Consider the following 24,532-nt stretch of genomic DNA (forward strand, 5'->3'; position numbering starts at 1 on the left):
TGGAACACCGGAGAGACCCAGAGACATCCTTAGAAAATAAAATGAAATTGTATGCGTTTGGAAATCTTCCACTGAGGAAAGAAAGGACAGAGATGAACCAAGAGAGTAGGGACGATCCATATTTTACCATACCCATGGCATTACTAATATTTTGGGGGGAGGCATATAAAAGAATCTTAATTTTACAAATATGTCCTGGCCCCATAGATTGGGGCATTCCTGGCCTTGTCCTATACTGACAGCCAACTTTTCAAGATAGAATACTGTTCTGACCCCCTCCTCCATCCAGTAACGAATGCCAAGTCAAGCTTAACTGGAATGTCCTTTAATTGCAAGACACCAAAATCTCGGTGGCTGAAAGCCAAGCAAAACAAACAGATAAGGACCTTGGCAGCAACTCAGACAAACTCAGCAGCAATAAACACAGATAAGGCTTGGCAGCAATCCAGCCTGCCAAGCTCCCAGTACTGTCCTCCGACATTCAATCCTACATTGACTTCTGCAAAGAGGGCCGTGTGCACAAGTAGCTTTTTATAGTCTGGAGAGGAGCCTAATGACCACCAGTTGAGTACAATCACCCCCTGTAATTGCATAATTGTTCCTGACGCCTAGTAGCTCTTTGATGGCGTGCATCCAGGAACAACTCACTACTGGCCTCCGGCTCAATCTCCCTTGTCTCCTCCCCACTGGTCAAGACTCAGGTACCTCCTGGTGGCCAACCAGCCTCTCTGTGCCCTGCTTGGAGTCGGAACCCTGTCCAGGGTCCTCCACATCCTCCAGAGCCGATTCAGAGGGCCCCTCGCTGTTGGAGTCTGGTGGCAGCTCCAACAGCACCTGCTGGGCCACAACAGAATACTATTATGGTTGTGCTAAATCATTTATCTTTTTTTAAAAAAAGAAGTGAGATTTGGATATGTGGTAAAGTGGGACAGTTGTGTCTTTTATCAAGTGGTGAAGCTATTAAGCATAATGTCAAGCAGCAGATTCTGACTCTATTAACCAGACCATCATATGTAGGAGAAGGAGTGGAAGAACCGGTGTGTGTGTGTGTGTGTGTGTGTGTGTGTGTCTATAATCTCTAGCAGCGGATACTTAGAGACTCTGATTTTTTTTTAAAAGTGTGATGTCATATTCAGTAGCAAACTACTGTAATTGTGCCATAGGTCAGCCTTGCCAAATGGATTACTTTAAACCAGCTTTCCCCAAAGAAGTAATCTACAGATATGTACTGTAAACTTCAGACTCCAGAAATATCAGCCTTAGTCATGCTGTTTCTGGGATTTGGTCTACTGTATATATCTAGAGCAGGGGTGTCAAACTCACGTTGTCACATTGACGTCACGTGACATATTAGGACTTCCCCCCCTTTCCTAATCTGGGCATGGGCGTGGCCAGGGCATGATGCATCTGGCTATCCTCTAGCCCTGTTCTAATTTAAACAATAGGAAATGCAAATCGGAAAATGGGAGAAACACACTTTTAATCTATTGCTCCCTGACATTTGTGAAGCAGTTGGAACTTTTACCTCAATGAGTGGTTATGTAGTAAGCATCCCAGAGGTACAATAATCAAATTTTCCATCTCTAAACCACAAATTGGATTTGTGTCAAAGAGTTCTCTAATAAGTAGCAGATAGAGACCCAATTAGTTAGGCCCTAGTCCACAAGTTAATTATGACTTTGATTGTATCCCTTTTAAGATGTGTTATCCGGGTATCTCAACCGGAGTGTGTATGACTGTCCCCTCAAAGTTTCTTCTCCCTAATGGTGGGTAGACTAAGCTGTTCTTCCTGACAGGTTAGCTAGATCAGGATGGTTTTAGCTGTATATATAAAAAAAGGAGGCAGAGGATCAGGCTAATCACATTTTACAACCATGTACATGGGAGGGAAGTCTTCATCCTGAATAAATAGTGGCCTCTGTATTTCTATGTAAATAAGAGTTTGGGGGTGGGGGCAAGAAGAGATAAGCATATTCTTTCTTATCTGGGGAGGATAGTACCCCAGGATTTATGTTAGAAATAAATATTCTCCCGGGCTTTTATTAAGGTACCTAAAATATTTATAGCTGTTTTTAGTTTGATTTCATGCCATGCCGTTTTTATTTCATTTTAACAATTGAACCTCCTCAGACTCTCCCCATCCCATTAATCATAGTACCCTGTGCTCTGCCCCAGTAACCAAACACAGCCGCTCCTCATCTTACATCCTATTAATTTCTCCATTGGCTGCCCCCACCTTCAGAAATGTAGCTGCAGGTTCCTGCCAATTTATGTCCCTTTCCCTCAGAAAGGGAGTAACTGTATGCATTTCTTCTGGTTGTGAAATGAAATGAGCCCTTAGGAGCCACAGGGCTCAGAGAGGCAGGTTTGTCAATTTCAAACATTTCCTTGCTCAGTGCATCATGGAGGGAGGGACATTAGCACACTCTTTCCTTTTATTTCCAGCCTAATGAAATGCAGAGGGATTTTGTGAAGTGGAGAATCTCCATTCTTCAGGAGATCCTCTCCCTTCTATGATTTTCTCAATCTCAGTTGCACATCCCTGGCCATGCAACGTAATGATTTCTGACTCTTATATCAGATACAGATAAACAGAGTTGGAAGGGACCTTATAGGGCATCTGGTCCAACCACACACACACACACCGTTCAAGCAGGAGACCCTACACCATTTCTGACAAATGGCAGTCCAATCTCTTCTTGAAAGTCTCAAGTGATGAAGCCCCCACAACTTCCCAAGGCAACTTCTGTTCCATTGGTTGATTGTTCTCACTGTCAGCAAGTTCCTCCTTATTTCTCCTTATATCAGAAAAGGCTTCCAACCATAGGAAGGAGCTCTCACATTGGACCCTTAAGTAAATCTCGGGGGATCCATGCAGTCAATCAGGGATTAGGAAAAGTCATTTACCCCAAGATACTCAGGCTGGCTTTTTAAAAAAAAAAATTAAAATGAGAAAGACAGTTGTCATTCTCACACCAAATGGGTTTGTGTAGACATGTAAAGAAGGCTCTTCAATAAGACTTTTCAGAATGAGAATATGCTAGGGTCAGAGGAGTCTACCCATTGACTCCATGCATGAGTCACAGCAAGTCTTCCTAAGTGAAAACAAGCCTTGGCTCTCTCAAACAAATGTAGAATGTGGCTGCCTTTATGGATGATAATTATCATTCCTGTTTTATATAAGGATGACTTTTTTGTTGGATGAAGCTGGGAAAGAACAATTGGATCATGTAGAGATACCACCAGAATTCTCCTTTACAAGTTATTTAGTTGATTTGATCACACTCTACCCAACGCCAACAACATATAGATTTGGAATGACTTAAATTCACTACATTTCTAAGGCCAAATTACCAATGAAACACTTTTAAACATATGTGAGTATGTTGACTACATGTTGTAATAACTTCAGCAAAATTACTCGTCTCTGTGCATCTTCTGTATTCTTAGAGGAGGCACCAAGGGCTGCAGATTGCAGAGAAAAATGTGGCCGGAAGGCTAGGGAAAAATGCATAGAAAGAGGCATGTTGTCTACGTTAGAATCCATTCTCACAATTGTTATAAATGGAAATTATTATTTCATGGTAACAGTGCTCCCTGGAGTGACCTCATTGGTAATATAAGAACTGCATTTATGGTACAGAAATGGGTATTTAAAAACAATGCATAACGTTTATATATGCAGAAACATGCACTTAATGCGGGCAGTTAAGAATTTTAAACAGCTAATGCAGTGTGGAAGAGATGGGAGATGTTGCGCAAGCAACTCTTTAGAAATCCTTATTAGACTGTTTTGTGAGCATCCAGATGAGAACACTTTTTTCCACTCGTGTTAAAGAGTGGAGCAGATTGGTTTCTCCTGGTTGTTAAAAACAATGCATTCATTCCGAGGCGGGTGCTTTATAAAAATGAAAAAAAGTGGGGGAGGGATGGGGCAGGACAGGGGAAAAGTGGCAATCGTTATGAAGAAATACTAATTTTCCCATAGCTTTCAAATAATGCTGTGTAGAAAAATTTCAATTTCGTGAAAAAGGAATTGCTTTCCATTTTTTTTTTCTCCAAAGAAGAATAAATGTTTGGGTTTGGGCATTTACCATAAGGATATGTGTTTGTGTGAGAGAGAGATTTGGTTTTTTTACTGGAAAATATTACCCACAGTTCAACAGAATCCCAAATAAAAATGAGGAAGAAGCAGGGGTGGGTTCCTACCGGCATTGCTACTAGTTCGCTTCACCCCTGTGCACAGTTCACTGCAAATTGCTCTGCTCAAGCACAAAGAACAAGAAAAAATATTAAAAAACATGCCGGCAATGGCAGCAGTGACCAAGGAACCAGTTTGAGGGCATGGCCAACCTGGGTTGCTGCCGGTTCTGTGACCCAGACAGAATTACCACTACCGGGTTTCCCAAACTGGTGTGAACCGGTAGGAACTCACCTCCGGGGAAAAAGGTCTATAAAAGATTTTCTCCTAATGTGGCATTTCACCTCAAGAAACATGGGTACCAGAGACCCTAATCCAGGGGTGTCAAACTGGCAGCCAGTGGGCCAGATGCATCATGCACAGGCCGCGCCCGAACCAGCTTCACAAAGGGGAATAACATTGTAAAATGTCACGTGATGGCAATGCAACGCCACGAGTTTGACACCCATATCCTAATCCATGGTAGAAGAAAACTTAAGGCAAAAAAGTGTAGTATCCTTTACTATATAGAAAGATTATATAGAAAGATTACTATATAGAAAGATTAAAAAAAGTTCTTTAACAGAAATAATTTTTTTAAGGCAAAGCATGCATCTGCACAACACTAAATTCACTCATTGGGAAAAATATATGATTCCCCCCCCCCAAGGAATAAAAAGGTAAAGATGCTTTCAGTAAGATGTACATGTATTTTTTCTTGATAGTAATGTAGAAGTGATTTCACACTGCTGCCTTCTGAACTTTGTAAACTTTCAGTGTGGATTCCAGTTTGAAGGCAATTTGATCCAATCTACAAACTGAATTGATTTTCTGAATCAAATGATCTCATGGAATTGGAAGCCTCCAGATTGAATCAGCATTCTAAATTGGTAGTTCTGCACCAGAGCCCTACTAAAGAATTGATAATGCATTTACAGATAATTCTGTAATATAAAACCAGATGTCTCTCTTGCCTTCCAAAAGAGATACCCAGCTAATGATGTAGGAACAGCATAGGTTAGCTAAGGCAACATGGTATCTCCCACAAGTTTTCAACTTTTATTTCCATGGGCCACAGCATGGCCAATGACAAGGGAATTGTGGGAGCTGTAGTGCAAAATTTTTGGAGAACTTCAGGTTGTCTACCACAGTTTTTAATGATGACTGTTATGTTGGACACACATCTAGCAGTACATAATATTGGGGAATAGTTACTGGATCCTACAAAAACTGGAGGCCTCATTGTTACTGAGATAGGAATTTTAAAAACTGTACTGATTATTAATTCTCCACTTTTTTTACATTGAGAAAAACTTTCATTTTTATTCTCACAACAACAGCCCTATGAGGAAGGCTGAGCTAAGAAAGACTGACTGGCTCAAAGTCACTGTCACGTTCCATCATGCAGTGGTGGGATCCTCCAGGTTTAACAACTGGTTTGGTGATCGCGTGATTTGCAATTTGAAAGTTTGCAGTTTGAAAAAATCTTCACTTCCGGGTTTCTTCAGAGGAGTAACACAGCTGATTGCTCTAATGCGCAAATCAGTTGAGAAGATAAAGGTAGGAAAATAGCACGGGCGGGTGAGTCCATCTGATCACTGGGACAAACCAGTTCACTCCCAGCTGATTGTCGGAGCTACCAGTTCACCCGAACCGGTCCGAACTGGTAGAATCTTACCCCTGGTTCCTTGTCTTATAGGGAAACCAAGATGTCTCTCTGCAGGTTTAGATCAAAATCCTAACCACTATATCACACTGAATTTATAATCCAAGTATCTTTCATTTCATGTGAAACTCCATCTTAGTTCTTGAATAGTTCTTCAAATAATAATAATCTTAACCACTATATCACACTGAGTTTATAATCCAAGTATCTTTCATTTCATGTGAAACTCCATTTTAGTTCTTGAATAGTGCTTCAAATAGTAATTTTGTGAATGACTCATTTATGGCTGTTTGAAATGTAGTATATTGGCAACAAAAATATTAAAGACAACACTTAGATTTATTCTCACCCTTTCCACAAAGAACTCAGGCTGCCATTCACAGCATTCCCTCATCCTATTTTCCTCCAAACCTACTGTTGTATAGTAGATTGGGCTGAAAGAGAATAACGACCAAAAATCACCTCTTGAGCTTCCATGGAAGATGGGGGGGGGGGAAACATGGTCTCCCCAGTCTTAGTCCAACACCTTAAAACTAAACCATTTAAACATCATAACCCAAGTAGTGTAAACTTGGGTTATGGTCCTTTTTAGCTCAAAGAAGGTGTTCAGGTTATTGGTGAGCTAATCCAAATATTCCTTGGGGTTTTGAAGCTGCAGAATACTTCATTACTTCTCTGCAGGAAGCTTAGTTCTAAGCAACGTGATAATAATAGCAATTAACAAGTTAGACTTTTCAGTTTACATTAATTGTTCTGCAGTATTGTAACATCAATACCAGGGACACAAAATGTGATTTCCTTTCTCTATGCAAATAAGTTATATATATATATATATATATATATATATATATATATATATATATATATATATATATATATATATATATATATATATATATATATATATATATATATATATATATATATATATATATAGGCAATTTACCTTATTCAAATATTAGAGATCATAGAGCTCAACTATTATATAGCTTAATTAGCTGAACACAGAAATACACTATCTCTTCCCTTCTGACCTGCTTGGGTGATGAACACTACCGCAAACCAAACAATTTCTGGAGATTTTAGCAATAGCAATAGCAATAGCAATAGCAGTGGACTTATATACCACTTCATAGGCCTTTCAGGCCTCTCTAAGCGGTTTACAGAGAGTCAGCATATTGCCCCCAACAATCTGGGTCCTCATTTTACCCACCTCGGAAGGATGGAAGGCTGAGTCAACCCTGAGCCGGTGAGATTTGAACCGCTGACCTGCTGATCTAGCAGTAGCCTGCAGTGCTGCATTTAACCACTGCGCCACCTCAGTGATTTTATCTGCTGAAATAGTTGATACAGATTGCATCAATGTGGTTTGCTTATTTCTAGTGAAATATATTTTAATGAGACTGAGTTAATATTCATAACAGGCAGTCAAGAAAAGAGAAAAGGGATAGTAAATTAAAGAACAGATATTATTGTTAATTAATAATATGCATTGGATAAGGTTTTTAATCAATACAATATTAAAATTCATTTAGGATGAAATGAGTTATAGGCTAGTGTTGATGGGCCCAAATGTTAGAGGCAGAATGTTGCTTTTCACTCAGGACAAAATAGTTTTGTATGACATCAGTTCATGAGTTCTGAAAGAACATTACTCAAAATAGCACAAGTGTTGTTTTGTGAAAATACTGAACATGTTCCCAGTGTTCTAGCCATAGAAAATAATGGGAGCTCAATATGACCTCCTGGCTTCTTGTTTCTCCTCACCCTTTCACTACAGAAGCAAGTGGCATGTTTTGTTATGATCACACGCAAACTACTTGATAATAGATCAACATATCCCTAAACATGACCTGTGGAAAACTCTTACACTTGCCCTCCTTCCTTAATGTGATTTCTATAATGCAGGGATGAAAAGGAGGTAAAGGAAGGTTGAACTTTGATTTTTCTAGAATTAGGGTTTGTGTTTGATATGTAATAGTTACTGGGAATATTTCATGACGGTTTCACTATCCATGTTGTCATAGATCTTCCTATCAGAAATTTGGAATCCTGAGAAGTCTTTCCTTGCAGCTTCTTGCAAAACCATCTTAAACAAAGCCAAAGAAAGAGCTAGTAGCCAAAGAAAACAAAACCGGAGATATTTACAACATACAGTGTGATGTTTGGAAAACAACAACAACTAAAGCACTGTACAAATTGGAAGAATGACCTCATTAGCATCAGTTGAGTCAGAAGTCATGATGAAAATCCATTAATTTCGTGGCATACAAACCAGTTGAGACAGATTCAGCTGGAAAGCTGTAGGCATTTTACATCAACTAGATCATACAATGCAAAAAATAAAAATTCCTAGAAGTGATAAATCAAACTTATAGAAATAAACCCGTTAGGATTTACCTAAAAAGTTAAAGAAAAGATATATAAAGAGCAGCTCCTCCCTTACCATGTGTCTACGAACCAAACAAATAAGCAAAACCAACATCTAATCAGTACAGCATGCACCAGGCAATAACATGTAAATCAAGGAAGAAACTATACTGCCAATCAATACTTCCTACTCAATCCATTCAAGGTGGTTAGACAACTTGCTGTATCTAATCAGACAACAAACCTCACTTCCCTAGGTTAAAGTTTTCAATGGTTGTAAAACATTTGCAAAAAGGACATAGAGTCTGAGTCAGCAGCAGGTAGAGTAGACTGAATTTTTGTCTCTTCTGCAGCAAAGTTATACTGCCAAAGTCTTTGCTTAGCATGGAATAAAAGTTATGTTTATGGTGCAGTGCAAATACTGCTACAGCATTACCTATTCCTGGATTGTGACATTGAGTTTTCAATTATTTTATCCAAGGACAGGTGAGACCATCTTAACCTGAGCATGTCTTAAGATTGTAACTGGCAAATACAATGTTTTAAAAATGATTGTTAGATGCAGTCCCTGTTGTTTGAGCCTCTTCCAGATTAATACTAGTAGTACAATGACATAGCCATCAAATAATAACAAAGGAAGCATGCTTTCAGCTTCAGAAGCATCTTATTTGCTCATCTTTAAATGTAAGGAATGACTCATTAACTGAAACTAATGCAGTTAATTTAATCATGACATTATTTTAACATTATAAAGTGTCTTGGTTGTGTCTCCCAAAGATTTCAATGATTTTCCAAACCACTTGCAATGGAATCCTTCCTATATGCTGCAGACTTTTGTGATGGTACACCAAGACTCTGGAAAAGGGTCCTCTGCAAAGAAAGCTACATGAATTTGCTTAGATTTGTTCGACTTCTATTGTGACAATTAAGATTCCTATTTTTTTCAAAGTAGCATACAAGCAGTCCTTAACGTATAACAGTTCATTCAACAGATCATTCAAAGTTACAACAGCATGGGAAAAAATGAATTATGACCATTTCTCACACTTACAACCATTGTAACAGGGTCACATGATCAAAATTTGAACGCTTGGCAACTGACTCACATATACAACGGTTGCGGTGTACCCCAGGCCATGTGATCGCCTTTTGAGACCTTCTGACAAGTGAAGTCAATGCAGAAGCCAAATTTACTTAACAACCATGTTACTAACTTAACAACCGCATTGATTCACTTAACAACTGTGGCAAGAAAGGTTGTAAAATGGGGGCAAAATTCACTTAACAAATGTTTCACTTAGCAACAGAAAAGTTGGGCTCAATTGTAGTAAAAAAATCAAGGACTACCTGTATTTTCTCTTCCTAATAATTGATGGCAGGAAATAAACATGAATCAACAAATAATTCAGTAGTATCAGATTTTCTGGAGTCTCGATCCTAATTTCCTTTGGCTGTAATCTTCCCTAATCTGATGCGCATAATATATTTTGTCCAATGGCTATACTCTCTGGTAATTCTGGGATTTCTAGTTCTACCGATTTGAAGATATCAGGTTGGCAAAGGCTGATTTGGAACAAAGATTACAACTCACACCTCTTGTGCTTTGTGAAAGTGCAACCGTATTCTAATATTAGCAGAGTCCGCTAATTCTCAGATAATCCCAGCCATAACTTCCACATTACTTGTGCATCAACTACTGGTGCTGCTTTGTGTAGCCAGAGGAATCTGGCACTGGGTCTAGTTTCCAAAGTGGCAGCTTGATTTTGGTATATTATATAAGGTAAAGTTTCCCCTCGCACATATGTGCTAATCGTTCCTGACTCTAGGGGGTGATGCTCATCTCCTTTACAAAGCCGAAGAGCCAGCGCTGCCTGAAGATGTCTCCATGGTCATGTAGCCGGCATGAATAAATGGCGAAGGCACATGGAATACTGTTACCTTCCCACCAAAGGGGGTCCCTATTTTTCTACTTGCATTTTTACATGCTTTCAAACTTGTAGATTGGCAGAAACTGGGACAAGTAATGGGAGCTCACTCCATTACACGGCGCTAGTGATTCGGATCACCGAACTGCTGACCTTTTGGATCGACAAGCTCAGCGAATTAGCAACTGCGTCCCTCATTATATGCACAGCCGAACTTTTTTTGTTTGCTTGAATCATTGTAAGCATACCGCCAAAGGAATTTAAAAGAGGACTGAACTTACCTGTGACTTAAACCCTACATAAGTGACATAGTAACCTGTTCTGACCCCCCTTCTGCTGAGTCACAACAGTAACCTCTGTTCCAAAAGTTTTTTTTTTTTATTCCTGGTGCTATTCAGATTGCTTCTCAGATTTTTTTTTTAAATTTGCTGCATCCTTTTAAAATTCACACACGCTATGAGGAAATAAAATCCATTTATCTCCAGACAGCATTCTTCTACCATTGCTCATTTTATAGGATTACCCATTAAATGGCTGATTAGTTCTGTGTCTTTTATAAATATTTCAAGAGTTGCAATCTTTTCCAAAGGTTTGCAGAGATTTGTGTCCAATGTCTATTATCTATAGTGTTTCAGCAGATCATTTTTATTGCACGCATCTGGATTTGCTAAGATTTGCAAGCCATTTTAATAGTGTTTCAGTGGTTTTGTTGTATTTGGAGGAGATAGTTCATTGTATAGAAATGTAGCTGGGTATTTATGTTGTTCCTATATCCTTCTATTAGTAATTTTTTATTATTCACGTCACAGGTGAATTATAAACAGGTTTTTATGTCAAAAGAGACCAATTGCTTGAATCATATGGCTATTTTTCTTTAAAATGTAATTATAATAAATGTGTAAGGGATGCAGTGGCTAAGATGCTGAGCTTGTCGATCAGAAAGGTCGGCAGTTTGGTGGTTTGAATCCCTAATGCCACATAATGGAGTGAACTACCGTTACTTGTCCCAGCTTCAGCCAACCTAGCAGTTTAAAAGCATGTAAAAATGCAAGTAGAAAAATAGGAACCACCTTTGGTGGGAAGGTAACAGCATTCCGCTGGCCACATGACCACGGAGATGTCTTCGGACAGCACTGGCTCTTCGGCTTTGAAACGGAGATGAGCACCGCCCCCTAGAGTCGGGAATGACTAGCACATATGTGAGAGGGGAACCTTTACCTTATAATAAATGTATATACTATTCTCATGAAAATAATTTAGGACACATTCAAGCTGAATTGAGAGAATTTTATCATTATAATTGTTAGATTAAACAACAGAAGCTTTTGAAGCTGAGCAGTTTGAGGCAGAAATACTGGAAGTATTGTGACTCAGCCATCTCTAACTCTCGCTGAAGAGAAGTAAACTGACTCAGGCATTGCGGAACAAGTTCTGTCTTTCCCAATTTCAGGTCTTGGAGAATGATTCCAACATACGAGATCAGATCATTTGTGATTTCTGTAGCATTAAGAGAGAATCTGAGCTGAGCCAATAGACTTCTTTGAGAATGAGATTTCACACTGGTTACAAAATGGTACAAAATGGAAATAGAAAATTAACAAGTTACTTGTATAAGTAATTATAGTACTTATTTTTTATTACGATGGTGAGATAGATTACACTGGGATCCCCAACCCTGGGCCATGGCCAGAGGTGATATTCAGCAGGTTCTGACCAGTTCTGGAGAACCGGTAGCGGAAATTGTGAGTAGTTCAGAGAACCAGGAAATACCACCTCTGACTGGCCTTGCTCCCATATATTCCCTGCCTCCTGAGTCCCAAATGATTGGGAGGAAATGGGGCATTGGTTCTTACCTGATACGCCCCTTCTCTAGGCAGGTGGAGACAGCAGTCATGCATGGGTTAACTCAGTCAGTAACCAATAGAACTGAGTCTACCAAAGTGATGTCATCACCTCGGGGGAGTGTCCTCCCGCTTTTGTGACGAAGGAGATAAGTAGACTGCTGTGCATTAGTTGACTGCTTTCAATCCTCAGAAAAAAAATTCCCCCTTAGCTCCATAATGCCCACTGTCACTAGGCCAGGAACCAAGAGTGGGATGACCTCTGTCTCCACCTGTCTAGAGAATGGGCGTATCAGGTAAAAAACAACGCCCCATCTCCAACATAGGTGGAGACCGCCGTCATGCATACCAGAGCTGGGCCTCTCCCCAGGGATTGAGACTGGGCTAGGAGCTTGAAGAAGGAAGAACTTTCTGGAGGACTCACTGTCTGAATGCCGCATTTGCCGATGCATACCTGTCCATCTTATAATGGCGGATAAAAGAATTAGGGGTCGCCCAGGTGGCTGCCTTGCAGATCTCTTCCACTGAGGCCTGCCTTGTCCAGGCTGAAGATGTAGCTGCGCTTTGTGTGGAATGTGCCGTGATGTTGCAGGGGAGAGGTGGTTTGCCATGTAAGCCCTGGCCAAGGATCCAGCGCCCCACCATAGATGGCGAAACCTTTAGCCCCTTATTTGTGGGATGGAAAGAGACGAAGAGAGCCTCAGTGCATCTGAGGATGGCCATTTTGGCAATCTAGACCTTAAGAGCCCTTCTGATGTCTAACTTGTGGCATTTACGCTTGAGCCTATAAGAGGGGTTAGGGCAAAGGTTGGGTAGGGTGAGGTCCAGGGACCGATGAAAGGCCGAATTGACCTTTGGGACAAAGGTGGAATCAATCCGAAGGACCACATGGTCTGGGTGAAAGGTACACAGGTCAGAATGGATGGAAAGAGCTGCCAATTCTGAGACGCATCATGCCAACGTGATAGCCATCAGGAAGGTTGTCTTCAATGTGAAGTCATGCAGGGAGGCCGACCTGAGAGGCTCGAAGGGTGGTCCAGTGAGGGAGTCAAGGATCCTGGTGAGATCCCATGTGGGGAAGCGGTGGATGACAGGAGGGCAGAGGTTAGACGCACCCTTAATGAAGCACCGTACATGAGGGTGCAAGAAGAGAGGCTCATTTTGGTGAAGAGAGAGCACCGAGGACAGAGCCGAAACCTGCCTCCACAAGGTGTTAGGCGTAAGCCCTTTGTTTAGTCCCTGTTGCAGGAATGCCAAAACCTGGGAAACCGAAGCCTCCAGGGGAGAGACAACTTTAGAGATGCACCACATGCTGAAAGTCTGCCACGTTGATTCATAGATTCTATTAGTGGCTGGGAGTCGGGAAGCCTGAATGGTTTGGATTACAGTCTCAGAAAGGTTAGCTGCCCTCAAGACCTCCCACTCAGCCTCCATGCAGTTAGGCAGAACCAAGATAGGTCGGGGTGTTGGATGGAACCCTGATGAAGAAGGGACGGTATCAGGGGAAGACGCCACTCTGGCCCCACTGAGAGGTTGATGAGGTCCGTGAACCACGGCTGGCCCTGCCAATGGGGGGCAAGAATGAGCTTGGCCTCCTCCTCTATCATTTTCTCAATGACCCTCTGTATCAGGGGGAAGGGAGGGAAGGCGTACAGGAGAACTGGTAGAGGAAATTGTGAGTAGTTCAGAGAACTGGGAAATACCACCTCTGACTGGCCCCAACCCCATCTATTCTCTGCCTCCTGAGTCCCAACTGATGAGGAGGAAATGGAGATTTTGAAGTATCCTTCCCTTGCCACGCCCATCAAGCCACACCATGCCCATCAGGCCATGGCCCACTATCGGGCCGCAGCCTGTTCAAAATCAGGCTGTGCAAGTGGTGGGTGAGTGCATGTGTTGAAGACATCTTGATTGCATATTCAGTTGTAGCCATTTAACCATTGTAACCATTGTTTGTCCTCTGTGGGCATGAAGGATCTTTTCTCTCTTTATACTCAATGTACAATTATAGTCCTTGTTCAGCAATATCAATTGGGACTGTCAAGTTAGTCATTAGCAAAGTGGTCTCTAAGTGAAACTGTGGCTATGCTTATGATCTTACTTTAGCTTTCCTTTGTTTTCCAGGCCTGTAAAGAGCATAAATATGAGGACGGATGGCAAAGTGATATTTTTTCACCACCACTGTTATTTGTGAGTGGCTGCTAAATAAGGGAGTCATTAACCAAATATTGCTGTTTTAGTGCAAACTGAAATAAGAGGGTTTATCATGATGAACACCAACCAAAACAATGAGCACCAGCAATTGCCAAAAAGCTCACATAGGGATCCCACTGGGCAGCAGGATGGCCAGTTCACCCTTCAGATTCCCAACTTCTTTGTCCCTATGGATCAATTTAATATATAGGCTTCCTCAAGAGCAAAGTCCCTGGTGACAAATAAGGCATCTTTCATTATCAATTGCAATTCCCTTAGGCTGGTTCTGCTATTGAGACTAATGGCCTCAGTGATAAGTAAATAAATAATGAATGAATGAAGATATTTTAGTTAATGCAAATTACCATTTGCCCCATGTATGCTTTCATTCATTTATTTACATTTAGATCACATCTGGTTCTAAACGACTTAAAATCTCTACATTTTGCAATGGTTATAAATAGAACTGCTGCTTCTGAGCCACCCAAAGTTTTGAAAAGTGACCATTCTTGTCATTTTTTTGCTGCAGGATATTGATCAATGGTAATAGGTGCCACTGCTCTTCGTGAAGGCAGCTTTTATAGCTTTTACTTTCTGAGCAAGGCCATAAATACATACATTTCATTATGCTTTTGCCATTATTTGCTCATCATTCACCTGAAATTATCATAGGTCTATGGCAGATTCCATTAGGTTTTTCAGCTTATAGTTCACATGATTACAAAGCATACCGTAACACGGTCGTAAACTCTCCTGGACCGAGATGCAGCTATTAGTCAGTATTGGTCATTTTCTTTCCATTGACATAATGGCAAAACTCATCTTGGTGATTGTGGGAATGGATAATCTTCTCTCCTCATCAGTTAGAATGCCTTTTCTACGGTGCAGGTTAAAATAACATTTTGCTTTGCATGTGGAAGAAAAGCTGTTTTCCTGATAGAAACGTCTGACGGATGTTTCATTTGCTCTTTCAAACGAACAAAATAATTGAGATTAAATAGCTACAAATATTTTAAGCTGATCTTTGGACTGACAGTCTTCTATGCGGTAGCATTTGTACAGGAGGCCAGAGAAGGAAATGATCCCCGAGTCTAGGCACAAAACTGTAAGGGAAAAAAAAAATCGATAGAAAAATCACACACACTCAAATTTAGTAAGGATAATTGATGAAAATTGTGTTTTCTAATATTTTGCCCAAAGTACTTTTTTCCATCAACTGGAGAGGGCTATTAGAAAGTGTGCAGCAGTTTCCCATATACAGCAGGTTATAAATAAGCAATCAAACTGGCAACTAATATCCTGAAGCTAGGTGATATACTAAATAATGTCATCACATTTTTACTGCCATTTCTGAGTGATCAGTTCTAGCTGTCAATAGTGCCTCAGTAAATGTCAAGCTTTACTTTTCATTATGTTTAAGAATCAGATGCAACAGAGATTCTTATTTTTATTATTTTCATTCCTTACCTTTGTTCCCTTTGATACAGATTTATATGGTATCAAATAGATTTCTGCATAGCTGAGACCCTAGATTGCAAATGTTGGTATCTAGGCAAATGTTGTTATAAATTTTTGCAGACCTAGCTGTAATATTTTTATTTCCCTCCTCCACCCAATCTGGTGCTCTTCCAACTGTGGAGTTGGATCTTGTTTCTGAACGGTGGGGAAAATAATGGGACACCCTTTTGCTGTTAGAACCTCAGCTCTGTAAATAAACAGACATGCTTTGCGCCAATCTGTGGAGTGAATTATTTTTCATTTTGGAGCAATTTGCGTGAAATCTCACTCTGTCCTCCCATCATCTTGAAAAAGAAAAATATCATAAATATGCAGCACTCTTGTTATGAGGGAGATGGGGCTGAAATTTGAAAGAAATAAAACAGTTTGAATTGAGCATTTTGTGCATGAAGGGGGGGGAGGAAGGGATGAAAACAAAGAGGCATAGAAAGTTAAGGTTGGATAAATGAAGCAAAGGAGACTTTTAAAATAATCTGTTGATCGGGAAGAATATCATTATGCACAGAATCCCTCAAAAAGAAGGCTTGAATGACAATAAGGTGTGAATACTGTGACAGAAAAATGTGTATTTTTATGTTTTTTCCTATCTTTTTTCCCATTTACTGTAGGACAGACAGAGCCTGTGGGTGGAGTCAAGAGAGGAATTAGCCCAAAATCTTAAATTCCCATAAGAAGTCTAAGTCAAATCCTCCTTGGATACTGTTAATTCTTATGTAGCCTCAATTTAGTGCTGACCATTTGTTGATTAGAAGCCAACTAAAAATATCAGCAGAATTTTATTGTAACGTTACATTAAACAGAATCTTGCATGACTGAAAATAAAATTGGGGAAGATCCCTTCTGACACATTTCCTATGCCTTTCCTCCATTTGCAGACTGAGCTGCCTCTTATTACACCATTACCTAGGTCAGTGATTTTTGTTATCTCATGGCGAAAGAACCCAAACCCATAATGCAGTGCGCATGCACCCCTGGGTGCCCCCGCCTCCTGTGCATGAACACACTGCTTCCTGTGTTTCCCCCACACCTCCATGCATGTGTGACACCCGCCCCAGCGCATGCACATGCAACCCCCTGCATATGCCTTCCTGCATGCTCCCCCCCATGAACAAATGATTTAAGTATTTACTAATCTTGTGGACTACATTGATTTTAGACTTTACACATGCAATGAAAAATAGCTTCTTATTTCTTGAGTTTGGGGGAAAAAACCCATAACCAAAGATAGGATAATGTTTTCAGTTGTAACTTCATTTTTTGGTAATCAGTTAATGTCAATATTTGAACTTTATATGAGGCCATAGTTTTGTAGAGCCCACTAATTTCAATATGGAACCAATCATTGTGAAGCTTTTAATGTGATCTTCTCTAGAATGTGGTTTTTTTAAACAATTATTGTTGGATTTGCTTTTTTGAGAGGCTTTTGTTCAGGTCCCCACTTATTAACAAAAGCATACTATGCTGAAGGATGACTTATCCAAAATCTCAAAGCCAGTGATCCTGTTGAAGACAATAGAATTCATCCCTAGTCACCAGTCTTGCTGTGACACCTGGGAGGGCCACTTTCCCATCTGATTGAGCACATATTGGAAGGGAAGGTCACAGAGAGTTCATTTTGACAGAAGTGCTCTTCCCTTATTCTTAATGGGGCTCCCTGTTGCAAGAGTCCACCGTGGCAAAAAAGCATAGAGGACGATTTGTCAAAAGAGTTGTTTTAAAAGTCCTTTAACTGATTAGTCATCTAAAACTATTGAGACAATGGCTGTCAAGAGAAGAAATTTGTCTCAGTGTGATGCTGATACTAGAAACAGTCCTGTTTATTCTAAGAATTAATGAAGCTCCTCAGCTTTCTTAACATTCAAGATATACTGCTGTATTTTGTTGCTAACATAGATTCTCAATATAAAATAGATTGAAGGTGTGTCTTGTTGTTTCTTAAGACAATCCATAATTAAGATGGGATGGGAAGAATGCGGCTAGTTTTAGTAATCAGTGGCTGAGTAAAACACTATTCACTTGGAAGCCAGAGTATTTTCAGAATACAGACTAATAGAGCTGGAAGGGAACTTGGAGGTTTTCCAGTCCAACCTCCTGCCCAAGCAGGAGACCTATACCATCCAGGACAAATAGTTGTTTAATCTCTTCTTAAAAATCTCTAGTAATGGAGCATCCACAACTTCTGAAGGCAAACATTCCACTGATTAATTGTTCTTATTGTTAGGAAATTTCTCCTTAATTCTAGGTTGGATCTCTCTTTGGTAAGTCGACATCCAATACTTCTTGCCTTGCCCTCCAGTGCTTTGGAAAATAGATGGTCCCCTTCTTTATGATGGCTGATCAAATATTTCTCAATTTGAGGTTATAGTGGCAAAAATTACTATATTCAACAATTTGATGGAAGCTCCTGGTGTAAAACGGTCAAACAGGCGATGGGTTCCTAGTATTGTATTCAAAGGAAGGCGAGTTTAGAACAATTTCCATTCTGCCCAGCAGTATCTGCATAGACTGAAATGTTGCTGTAGTAGCATTGCATAATCTTATATGCCATTTCAAGGCGACTTACTGGTGGATGCTCATTTCTATAAATGCACATCTCCTCTTCATGTTTTTTCCATGAGTTTAAAAAATAGTTAGTAAAAGTGGGATATTAAAATGTTAAACAGTGATTCACCCCACCTTTTCTTTATTTTTATAGGACAAACAGCTCCAAGTAAAGATCTTGATTACGAAGTGACTATGTGACTTTTATACCTCCAAAAATGATTCTGTAAACTATTTTCTTGAATGAAAAAAGGGATTGCTATCATACCATCATCACCATCACCATGATGACTATCCTTACAATTACTTTCTGCTCTGCTTCCCACAAAGGGGTACAATGTATGTCGGCAATAAAAACTTGATACTAAAAGACTTCCTTTTACAATAATGAATCTAAACTTTTGTAGATTGGAGCAGTGGATCCATTTTGGCTACACAAAATGGGGTGGAAATAAATTGTCTGCCCCCTTGGGTTTTCAACTCAGAAATAACTAAGTTTTGTTATACAAATCTACAGTATTTTTTTCCTTAGGCGCTTTAAAAATGTATATTTCTTTTCACTTCACAATATAAATTGATATTCAAAACATAGAGGCACAATTTAAAAGTCTCAATCAAGGGCTTTCTCATGAAAATTAAGTTTCTTTTGCTAAGATATATGGGGATTGTGGGTTGCAGAGAAAATATAAGCACAATCTGACTTGATTTTTTTTTTGTCATTTTAGCTGCAAAGAATTTAAATGTACAGTAATCACTTTTGTGGGCCAGGAGGAGAAAGAAGGAAATACATATACTGTTCCTATCTCTGATGGTTACTCTTTTAGTGTGACAATGTCTTTTCTTAATTAGTTTGTTTTCCATAGGGATATGCCCTCCCCCACAAACTCTTTTGAAATCAAAATAAGTAAAGGAGCTTAAACTGCTGATGAGTTCCTTTCGTGTGGCTCCCAGATATTTGAGCAATTTTGCTAACAAAAATCTGGTAACCTCTTTCCAAAGGCCACTGAAGATCAGATTAATTTACATATTTTCTGTTTATCATCCTAATTAATTCTCCAGCCAGTAGCCCGTAGGGAGGTTGTGAGTTCTAATATGTGATAGCATATGTTTTCATTTAAAGAGGGCTAGCAGCACTGATGAAGAAGTTCTGCTTTTGTTTTACCATACAGGAAAGTGAAGGTATGGTAAGGTCAAACTTCGTAGTTATAAAAATAACATACTGCAGATCAGATTTTTTTTAAAATTAACTAGTAGTTTCTGTAAGTTTAATGGAACTTACTCCCATGAACACTGCATACTTAGATAGTGCTGCCTAGATGATTTGATAAAGTATTGGGGGCTTAATCATCCTCATAACTATCAATTACCTCCATGACTACTTTAAAGTAAGCCAAGAAAAAATAATCCAAATGTGGGCCTAGAGCAGGGATATCAAACTCCATTTCATTGAGGGCTATATCAGTGTTGTGTTTGATCTGGGGGCCCCAGGTGGGCCAGCTCAATGTCACTTATGTTGGGAGCACCTGTGATGGCCCGAGCACTCTGCCAGCGAAAGCAGGCTCCTGAGCTCTGTTTTGGGTTGTGATGGTTTCCTGCAACTTTCTGCCAGCAAAAAAGGAGCTCAGGAGGACCATTCATGGCCCTCGTGAGCTCCATTTTCATCTGCAGCATCATCCTGCAATCGTCTGCAGTGAAAATGGAACTCAAGAGGGCCACGGGTTACCTCCCGAGCTCCATTTTTGCTGGCAGAAGGACCATGGCCCGGTCATTTGCTGTTTCATTTGCTGACCCCCGTGGGTCAGGTCTAAGCACCCTGCGGCCGGCTCCAGCTCCTGGGCCTTGAGTTTGACATCTAGAGTCTAGAGTCCTAGAGTCACTGGGAGTTCGGCAGTATATAAATTTAATGAATGAAACAATGAGATGAATATAAGATTAAATTTACCTTGTTGCTCGCAAGTTTGGAAGTGACTTCTTTGAAAAATGTTTAAGGGACAGAATGAGGTGTCAATCTGGGAAGTTATTATTCAGAAAAAATACTGGGGTATTTCTTTTGTTTATGTTTTCATTTGGTTAATCTGACACATAGAATCAGCTGGGATTCTAATCCCACACCCTGTTTCAGGCAAGAGCCTTATACCATTCCAGTCTATTTTTGAAAACCTCCAGTGATGGAACACCTAAAACCCCCAGGAGGCAAGCTATTCCATTGATTAATTGTTCTCACAGTCAGAAAATTTCTTCTTGCTTCTAGGTTGGATCTCTCTTGAACAAAGTTCCACCCATTACTTTATCATGCAATGTAGCCTCCAGATCCTTTATGATCTTTCTTGTTCTTCTCTATACATTTTCAAGGATCAATATGAAGTATAGACCTTTAAAGGCAAAGAGTGCCAAAAGCAGAAATCTGCCAACTGCAGCAATAAACTAGGCTCAAAAATACAAGCAAGAGGAAATTGAAAGAAAAACAATCATTTTGAGAACATGATCAACAAAAGAATCTTATTTTCAGAGAAAGAAGCTTCTGAGAAACTGCAAGGTAGATTGTGACACAGATCAAGTAGAGATTCAACCTAGAAATAAGGAGGAATTCTCTGACAGCAAGAACAATCAACCAATGGAACAGCTTGTCTTCATAAGTTGCGAGAGCTTCATCACTGGAGGCTTTCAAGAAGAGACTGGATTGCCATCTGTCAAAAATGGTGTAAAGTCTCCAGCTTGGGCGGGGGTGGGGGTTTGGACTAGGTGACCTACAAGGTCCCTTTCAACTCTGTTAATCTACCAATTATTTCTAAACTCAATATTTATTCCCAAGTAGGTATATGATTGCGCACTGTTTTTACAATCCTAAGAATAAACATTCAACGATTACAGCTAGAGAAATCTCAATATTTCTGTATAAAACAGTGCAAGGCTCTGCAGTGTCAGTGCTGGGAACAATGGATTAAAAGAGACGAAATAAAGCCTACTACAATTGAGTTGAAATATAAAACAATAATTTATTTTAACTTCATTTTACTTGTTAATAACTAGTCATGTTTCCCATGAAAACTGCTCTCAATTTCAATACATTCCAATCTACAAAGCTGACAGCTACTACAATTGGCATTTCAAATTACACAATTGGTTTTGTAACACCATTAGACACACATGCACATTCGTTCAACAGGCCACAGCCTTGGCAAACTTCAAAACCTTTCAGAGCTGCAGCGTGTAGTAGTTGCCTTCTGCTCTTTCAAGTAATACCTACTTTCTTTCTTCAGAAACCAGAGAGAGAGAAGCTGAAAGAGTGCAGCTGTTAGCTAGAGTCCTAAAGAGTCATATGCATAATATTTTCAGTGCCTAGGTATTGCCTGTCCCTATACACTTTTATAGAAAGCTTCCTCCATAGTCTCTGTAATTTAATCCAATGACCTATATCTGGTTACTTTGTTGAAACAGGACTGTAGTTACCCAAGTATTTATAGTAAGCACAGTGAGATTTTAATACTACCAGCCCAGCCAGCGCAATTCAAGTTATTCCAATTAGGCTTCAAATCTAGGGAGCTACATCAGGATTTATCCTATCTGCCAGCTGTTTTTAGTTTACCTATCACAGGTACCATGATGGACAGGCAAGCCAGCACAACTCCAAAGACACAGCCGGTGTGATATGTTACTGCGAAACGATTCTATGAAGGGTTTGCTAGTTCAGCTAAAAATATTGATTAAAACAGCAACCTCTGCAGAAAAGGGACCTACTAGCAAAGATATATTGCAAAATACTGCCTTGTTAAAAATACATATTTGAGGTTGTCATTGCGTTTCTGCATGTGTAATCTTTTTTTAAAATAGGAATATATGAATAAAAAGATATTACCTGTGTTAAGTATGATTAATATGTTTTCCTGTTATTTTAAAACATTTTATGCAAAAGGATAACAAGTTACAAAAAAAAGGTACTATTGGTATTCCAAATAAGCTCAGCCTCTTCAGTATTGCCTTCAAAGATTTGGGATGGATGATGTCTCTCTGCTCTTTGAAAATGCTTGAGAAACCCAAATTCTCCATTTGGATGGTAGATCCGATGAATGTGTCTTATATACAAACAAGGAAACAAAAACAAGGGTTGCCACATTGAACGAGGCAAGAATCTCTACCCCAACGGAAGGGTTTTACGTATTTTAGCTTTGGCACAGAAAAATTATACGGTAGTCACTGAGAGGAAGGAGTTGTAAACTTTTGTCCCATCCGGTGATTTTGTGCCATGGGTTAGGAGTTCTTGAATTGTCATCCAATTGTCAAATATCTTTTTGTTTCTTTTCTTCATCATTTTTTTGTGGCTCAGTTCTATGATATTCATTTCCTTCTTGTCCTCAGTCCCTTGTTGTTCCTTTAAGCATTCCAACCGACTTTGCATCATAAACTCCCGCCGCTTTCTCTGCTCCTTGGCCTTCACAATATGCTGCTTCCGTTCTTCCTTGCTCCAGTAACGGCCCATCTTCATTTCGCTGATGGCATCGTCATCTGTTGTCATGCCGCTGCGCTCCTCTCTGATCTTTATAGCACGTTCTCGTAGCAGCCGGTCCCTGACTGGCCTCTTGGTGATGTAGCGAGTACCGTCACTTCTGACCTTGACTTTCCATTCCATCCTGGGTTCACTCTGGTTTGAAGAGTTCCAGTCTTTACACATGCTCACCAAACTCATCTGGCTCTGCGCATATTCCACTGCGGACTTCTGTTGGATCAGCTGCATGTAGCTCTGGTAGTGCTGGGCATGGGCTGGAATATGGGCATGCTTGTACGGAGAATGTTGATATGAAGACAAAGAGGAGCCACCGGCTTTGGGAGTTGGAACTGAGCTTTTGCTTTCTTCGTTAATTTTCCTTTCCTTGATTTCTGATGGCTGGCTAAGGTCAGCCTCCTTAGGAGGAGGTGATTGAGCCAGGCTGCATTCCTGATCTTCTGAACTAGGCAACAACAATTTCAGAGGGCCTTCTGCTCCCTCCCTGCCTTGCAAAGTGAGAGGGTCTGCTGTCCTACATAGAGAGTTGTTGGGGGAGATGTCTAATGTGAGTGGTGTGCTTCGGCAACTTTCACCAGTGTTGTATGCACTGGAGCTGTCCTTATCTGACTTTTCTGGGAGCTCAGTAATATCCGAGAGCTCGTGTCGGCGGACATCAATGCTGGTATTGTAGTTGCGGAAGCCACTGTTATGCAGCATCCATGGCTCTCGAAACTGTTCCTTCAATTGCTGCATCTTGTGGGCTCGGACAATATTAAGACACTCCAGCTCAATATTACGCAGCTCCTCATTCAGCATCTCCAGCTCCCTATCCACACTCTCATGGTCACTTTTACTCATATCCAGAGTACTGTTGTGGCAGTACAGGCTGTATGGGTTTGTGGATTTGACCTGGCATTTCAGCTCCAGCAGTTCACGAAACCTCTCGCACTCATCCACTGAGATGCCAAGGAAGTCTGCATCTGTGCAATCAGCTGAAATAAATGACTCATTGCTGAACTGCATGTCACCACTGCCCAGCGTGTCCTGGCTATAAGCAAGTTTCTTCTGCCTTCCCAAAGTGTTTGAGGAAGTAACGTGATCATCGGCATTGTTTTCTTGCTCGGAGCTCTCATCATTCCGAGTGCTGTCGTCTGTACGCCCTACGCCACTGTCTTTTTCGTGTTGGTTGGATAAAATGGTTGCAGTATCTGTGGTACCACCATCCTCTTCATTTTTCTTTTTCTAAAAAGAAAATTCAGAACAGGGAAGTTTATTTTTAAATAACTAATACGCAAACTATGGGTTTCTTTTTTATTTTAGCATTAATCGTTATGTATGGAATGGGCCACTGCTTATTAAGATCTTCTGGTACGGAAAATTGATTTGGTCTACCTTCCAATAGTGGAATGGCAACTACAAAAAGACAATTCTTGGGCAGTGAAAAATTAAATTAAATTTTAGTATAAGACATAACAGAACTTGCTCATTTTATAAATGCAAATGCAAGCAAGGGATGAGGGTAAAATGCATGCGGAATGATTTACGTTGTTTAAATCCTATTAGAAGAGAAAGCCGGTTGGGATTATCTTAAGATAGAATGTAAACTGATTTTTGTGTGAAGTAATATTTGATCCACGCTGCTTAAACTTTACTAAGAAGGGAAAGTTTGGTTAGATTATTTTGAATTACTGTTTGAAATTAAGGTTAAGAAAGATTATTTACGCTGTTTAAATTCTATTAGAAGGGAAAGTTTGATTATTCTTCTGTAAAGTAATATTTGAATATGTGGCATGATCCACGTTGCTTAAATTTTAC

At 40.0% G+C, this 24,532-nt stretch overlaps 1 protein-coding gene across 2 annotated transcripts in view; it reads right to left on the minus strand.

The window, feature by feature from the left end:
- Positions 1–21,210: 21,210 nt before the first annotated feature.
- The window catches only part of PDZRN3 (PDZ domain containing ring finger 3), a 215,967-nt gene continuing 212,645 nt past the window's right edge, over positions 21,211–24,532 (minus strand). For both annotated transcript variants that reach the window (XM_014064767.2, XM_087708889.1), the window contains one exon: positions 21,211–23,959. In XM_014064767.2, the coding sequence (XP_013920242.2) occupies positions 22,415–23,959 (1,545 nt within the window). In that variant the 3' untranslated portion in view covers positions 21,211–22,414. The remainder of the gene's footprint in view (positions 23,960–24,532) is intronic.

The sequence above is a fragment of the Thamnophis sirtalis genome, unplaced genomic scaffold (genome assembly GCF_051295495.1).
Source record: "Thamnophis sirtalis isolate CommonGarterSnake01/CBP01778 unplaced genomic scaffold, rThaSir2_p1.2 scaffold_3, whole genome shotgun sequence".
Classification (NCBI taxonomy): domain Eukaryota; kingdom Metazoa; phylum Chordata; class Lepidosauria; order Squamata; family Natricidae; genus Thamnophis; species Thamnophis sirtalis.